Source organism: Vollenhovia emeryi, unplaced genomic scaffold (genome assembly GCF_000949405.1).
Source record: "Vollenhovia emeryi isolate VEMERY1.0 unplaced genomic scaffold, V.emery_V1.0 DF939130.1, whole genome shotgun sequence".
Classification (NCBI taxonomy): Eukaryota; Metazoa; Arthropoda; class Insecta; order Hymenoptera; family Formicidae; genus Vollenhovia; species Vollenhovia emeryi.
The window spans coordinates 270,346-276,626 of NW_011967236.1; the positions used below are offsets into that span (position 1 = coordinate 270,346).

Sequence of the window (6,281 nt, forward strand, 5' to 3'; positions counted from 1 at the left end):
ACCTGCGAGTCTGCTATAACCTGCATTAAATGAACACCACAAGCTTATTCGCTTGATAAGGACCCGATACGTGGGTCGAAACGTCGCACCTTATGTAAAATTTTATAAAAAAATTTTTACAAATACATCGCCAGTTAGATCGACAATAAGTTTACTCTTAATTTTTTCATCACTGGTGACTTAAAGCATATCCCTCTATTATTTGAAATAGAATCGTTGAAACAACATCAGTATTAACAAATGAAGAACATCAGATTGTTGCCTTAATAATCTGGATATTTAGTTGAACGCTTAAAATCAAAATCCATAGCAAATACAATTGAGTGAATTGTTTGTGGCAGCCCGTGAGACGTTAACGTTTAATTCAAGCAACTTCGTTTTGCCTAATTCAACGGCATTTTTTTCCGCGAGATAACGTAAAAAAAATGTGGTCCAAAATATTATATAAAATTGAGTATAAAAATAGTAGGTTTTATCCGAGGGCATTGCGTACTTTTCTATTGGTCTTCTGTGCGACAGAGTTCAGTTAAAGTTCTGCGTTTTTCTACAGACTTCATTAATTCTCCTTTTCGTACTGAAGAATGCTCGATGTCGCCGAAACGTCCACATTTTGCGAACGTTTTAAATACATAAGCACAGCACCAACAACCGGCGTTGGCTCTTTTGCCTCCGTTTATTTATATTAATCGAAAGATTCACTATTTCCCGTATTATTAAGTTTTGTAATCGTTCAATGTTGTAATACGTGCGCACACATACACGCAATCTTTGCCCCGAGTTAATTATTAAACGAGGACCGGTTTATCCGTAGTTTGGTAAACGGTAAAAAGGTACTGAAGATACCCGTTAGATTAATGTCAAATAATTTCCTTACCTGAAGCTCCTCTTTACACTGACGTTCCTCCTCTAAACTCATCCGCTTTTCGTGTTTCTTATAGTATCGCCTCTTGGCAGCTTGTAGGTTGAACCATGTGTACGAGAAAGATTTCACGAATGGTAGAAGAGCCTCGATAAATGGATGGAACTCATCCTGCAATTGTACAACGTTTATTTCTTCCGTGGGATTGTCCATAACTAGTATACGATTTTGTCATTATATTAAGCTGCGGGTATCGCAGTTAAAAATTCGTTCTCAAGTAGGCATGCAATTTTCTCGGTTATCATGAAAACGCCAAGTTTTGTAAATCACGGATATATATCGGATGGAACAATTCGACCAAGTGTAAAGGAGTGAATGACACACGAATGATATCCCAAACTGCTAATTCAATTAGCTTTGACAGCTTGAAATATCTGTGTTAATAGAATAGGCAAATACGTTAAACATACGTCATTAACCCTGTTATTTATGTGCCTACGTAAAACTGCAAATTAAGGTGAGCAAAATGCACGAGATCTATCGTTTCGTTCGGCGAATACCCTCCTCGACGTAAGCCTCAATAAAATTAATAGATAAAATTATTGAAAGAAATCACGCGCTATTTTAAAAGAAGGCTTATCAAGTTTGCCGATTGTTTAGTGGATATATTATTAAAGGATAATCCGCTCTATACAGTCAGCCTCGCTAGAGAAAAGTATAATCTTGTAGCAGAGAAAAAAGAACGAGAGAAAATTGAGATGAGATAAATATCAGTGACGAGGCCACAAAGCGATAAAGTAATATTCGTAAAAGTTGAGAACTCGTGTAACAGCTGTGTCAATCTTTCCGCTATGAATTCACCCTATAATTTTTGCTCGAAAAATACTTCAAATTTACTGATGGTTTGCGCGGACTTTGCAACACACACGGGAGAGCCATTCTCTTATCCCTTTCCTTCTAATGTTTCGCTTTGTCGTGCCTCCAGAAACATTTATTTTCGTCCTATCGGCAGTACTTTCTTTCCCGTTTAAGTTTACGTGATTTATGATTTCTCTTGTCTACGTGTATGAAATTTTCAATGAAGTTTCTTTTTGAGATGCCATCAGTAACAAGCATATTGAAGTACTCGATACGGACAATAGATTTTTAGCAATAAATACTTAATGACAATGATGTCATTTAATGTCTCCCCCTCCCTCCCTTCCCCCTCCCACTCTCCCCCTCTCTCTCTCTCTCTCTTTCTCTCTTCAGAAAACAAGCTGACGTTATTTATCGTCATTTTGACACAAAAATGATATTTTTTTAATGTCATTTCAACGTCAAAGTGACGTCAACTTATTTTCTGGGTCTCTCCCCCCCCTCCTCTCTCTTTCTCTCTCTCTCTCTCTCTCTCTCGTCTACTCATAAAATGAACAATAGAATCTTCTCGTGGTGCATATCTCGAATACTACGAATAAACTGCTAAAGAACACAAACGAACCATCGAGTATTCGCAAACACTGCAGCCGCTGTAGCACACTACCGTCCCGTCCGTCCCTCCTGTCAGCGTCCAGCTGTCAGATACAGCGATCCTCGCGGTAACGATTGCGAAGACCCCCGATACTCCTTCGCGCCACAATTGCGGATCGCTCGCGGCCTCATCTGTACCGATCGGAAGAGGCTCCCGGGAAGAAGCGACTGGCTTCCACGGGCGACTTAAAATCCTCTACGCGTAGCAGTAGCCGAGCGCGCGAGAATCGACAATCGGACGGAGTCCCGTCTCGAGGCCCCTCGAGACCCGCTCGGCTTCCGCGCTCGCGCACTTTTTCTCTCCTTCTTCCCGCGTGTCTCCCAATTATTCGAGGCAAATCTATTTTATCCCTTCACTCTTGACAAAACGTCTCGCGCCAGTCCGGGGTGCCGCCCGGCGTTTCTCGTTCCGCGACACTGTTCCCGCAAACGCCGTCGCATCCGCGTGTATTCCGCGCTCGTATACTCTGTATCAGTCGCGCGATAACGCGGCATAATTTTTACCGAGCGCCGTCACCGCGGAGTCATTCGAGCGTCCGTTAAGCGAGCGGTCCTCTCCGGGTCAGGGATCCCTAAAGTTAGGAGCGAGATGGCGTTTCCTTCCTAGGCAAGGTCCAAGTTCGCCCCCGGTTCGAGCCTCACTTGAAACGGAGCGTCCCTAAACCCGCCGCGATTTAAACGATCGAGGCGCGCGTTAAGGCGCCGGGGCGATCGCGTCGGGTTCTCCGGAACCCGCGCCTCTGACCGCGAACGGAGCGACGAAGAGAGGAAAGGGAGTCGAAGGTGAAGGCGACGTCGTGCGTTCGCGCCCTTTTCCTCGGCGCCCGTCAGGACGCGCTCGGTTGTCAAACGGGCGGGCGGACCGAGAGGAAACGAGGGAACGAACGCGGCGCGTACGGCGCGAGCGAAATAATGAGAGACGAGCGCAACTGTGGGGGGACGAGACCGTCGCTCACGGACGTCTTGCGGACGCGCGCCATTGCACGCTCACACGCGCGTCCATCTGTCTGCGTGACGTTGTTATTTTCGGGGACCAGCGAAAATCGGAAACGCTAAACACTCTCTCGTCATCGCGGCGGAGATGCAAAACACATTGGGGTAGGAACGCGCGACAAATCTCGGGATACATTTTTAGGGGCGGAGGGGGGGGGGAGGGGGAGTGCAAGCGCGAGGAAGCCGAGGGAAACGACTCCGGTGCGTCTCCTCCTCTACTTTTTAACTTTTCCCCCCTTTGTTTCGTCTTTCCCCCCTTTCTTTTTTTTTTGTTTACTGCAAGTTACTCCTCACGCGAGAAAACTCATGCCAAAAAAAACCGACGAGCAGCCAAGCGGGAAGAAGCGCAAAGTGAATCACTCCCGGAAAAACGATGGTCACACGGGAAACGTACCATTGTCAGGTACGAGCGATTCGCGAACTCAAATTAGAGTCCGTCACCTCCTCCTCCTTCTCCTCTTCCGTCACCACCGTCTCCTCCTCCTCCTCCTCCTCCTCCTCCTACTCCTACTCCTCTTCTGTTCTTACTCGCGCGATATCGCGTGGCGCAGACCCGTTCGAAAAAACTCACGAGTCACAAAACCGACGGGGCATCTCGACACGTAAATCGGACCGACGTGGCTCTCGCCGCTCGCAGAAACGAAGGAAAAATTGATGGGAGCTTCTAGCCGGCGAACGACTTTTTACGGTGAACAACGCATCGCGACTCGAGGGGGCGCGCGACGGGGGCGCGCGAGGGGACCGGCGCGAAAAACGCAATGGCGATCGAGTCGGCGAGGCCCGTACGCGAGATTTAACGCACGTTGACTCGCCCACGCGAATTCAAGCGGCGAGGGACTCGCGTGCGCCGGAGCATCTGGGCTCTATATAAAGCGCATGGTACAGTTTTCCCATGTTCCTCGGAGGAGTGCGCCGCGCCGCGCCATTTCGGCGTAGGTGCAGCCCCGGGCCTTGAGGGAGCTCGCCGTGGAACCACGGCGTGACAGCGCCGAGGGTTGGCTTCCTCTTTGTCGCGAGACACCACCGTGTCCCGCGCCAAGTGTAAGCGTAGCTAGAGCCGGGGGGTTTGGCGGGCCCTCGGATTTTCGGGTCTCAACAACGGCTGATCCGACCAACTTTCCCGAGCTCTCTTCTTTCAGCGCGAACCGCCGCGCGTAGACAAGTTACGGGGGTGGGCGATTTACGCGGGAGGGCGCTGCGTATTTGGATCCCGGCGGGCCCGTACGCGACCTACGCGTCTCGCCGTCGGCGGAGCACAGTGGATGCAACCGTCGGTCGTCGCGACGACACTGAGACGCCGGTCGTCGGGACGCGCGTATCGAGACGCGGACGGTACCGCGCGCGGCGGCCAGGTACGGCACCCTAAACAGTTATTAATAGCCCCTGTCCTAGCTTACTAGATTTGCCCTCGAACTAACGCGACGCGACGCGACGCGACGCAGCGTCAGGCGATCCCGGATGGCGCACGCGGGTTCGCGCGCGGTATTTTCTATACGAGCTTTTCGCCCCTTTCCCGAATTGCAATTCCTTGGGAATTCACAGACGAGCGCGATGGGGGATACGATCGCGGTCGCACGCGCGACCAACTTCCGACGGGTACCTCGGGGCGACAACTGACCGTGAAGTCGGTTCTTCGAGAGAATTCAACAGATATTCATTGTTCTAATTCTGTACGCCAAGTTGCCTATTATGAGACAGGCCCCCAATACGAGACAGCGGAGTTTACGGTCAAAATTGACAGGCGTCGTCTGTTCCCGAGGAGAAGTGAAGAGTCAAGATGACGATGCGATGACCAAAGAGTGTGACGTAAATTCGGTTCTCTCGGTGAGAACGTCAATGGAGGCGAAATCGCGGCCCAGCTGTCAGTTTTGGAAAATAACTGAAAGTTCCGAAACGTAATTCTTTTGCACCGAATCTTGCAGCAAATAAGTTAACTTGGCAGTTGTCTCCCATAAAACGCCGATAGTATTCGGAATATTGAACGCAGTAATTTAATACAAAAAAATTAAGCTCCAAAGCTTAATTATTGCCCGGTTGGAATACGATTTCGGCCCCAGTGACGTCGGCTCGACCTTGGTGTTCTCGCTGGGTCCCTAGTAGCGCAGTGCATGGACCAAACGTTGGCTAAACATTGGCCAATGCACTGTGCTACTAAAGCCCGTATCAGACTACGGATTGAGATTGGGATTAGATTGAAATTTGACCAATCAGAGTAAAAGTTACTGAACTTGAGATTAGTAAACTTTACTGTGATTGGTTAAATTTCAATCTAATCCCAATCCCAATCCGTAGTCTGATACGGGCTTAAGGGATCATCAAACTGACGTCATCTTGTCTCTTTATTTCTCCCTGGGCTGGTCCCACCATGAATCTCTTGAAGTGAAATCTGTTCGGTGGAAACTTCATTGTTGGATCGTAGCGAGAAAAAACCCTGAATCTAACATTATACAATTATTACCGTGCAACATTCACATTTATTCCATGGCCCATATTGGCTTTACGCTGGATCGGTCAATGCATTTCTAACCCCAGGTCCACAATCTTGCTTTAAGTAAGCCTCAAGCCGTAAGAAATTAACCAATCACAGGCATTATTCCCCTCACTCTCATCTGTGATTGGTTAATTTCTTACGGCTTAAGCCTTACAGCTTACTTAAAGCAAGATTGTGGACCAGGGCTAAGTCCCAGTCTACGACAGATGATTTAAGCCCTAGGCCTTAAGAAATTGACCAATCACGGTCGAGTATGAGCAGAATACGCGACTGTGAGTTAGTCAATTCCTTAAGTCCCAGTCTACAATAGAGATTTAAACCCTAAGCCTTAAGAAATTGACTAATCACAGTCGCGTATTCTACTCGTACTTGACCGTGATTGGTCAATTCTTAAAGCTTAGAGCTTAAATCATCTATTGCAGACTGGGA

At 48.1% G+C, this 6,281-nt stretch overlaps 1 protein-coding gene across 4 annotated transcripts in view; it reads right to left on the reverse strand.

Annotated features, from left to right (window-relative positions):
* The window catches only part of LOC105568248 (nuclear factor 1 B-type), a 37,024-nt gene extending 32,356 nt beyond the window's left edge, over positions 1-4,668 (reverse strand). For 3 of the 4 annotated variants that reach the window (XM_012023748.1, XM_012023747.1, XM_012023745.1), the window contains exons 1-2: positions 3,756-4,668; positions 875-1,030 (exon numbers count right to left, since the gene is read on the reverse strand). In XM_012023748.1, coding sequence (XP_011879138.1) covers positions 875-1,030; positions 3,756-3,758 — 159 coding nt within the window. In that variant the 5' untranslated portion in view covers positions 3,759-4,668. Of the gene's footprint in view, positions 1-874; positions 1,031-2,339; positions 3,085-3,755 lie in introns of those variants that run through there. The other variant, XM_012023746.1, reaches the window with a different exon arrangement.
* Positions 4,669-6,281: the final 1,613 nt, after the last annotated feature.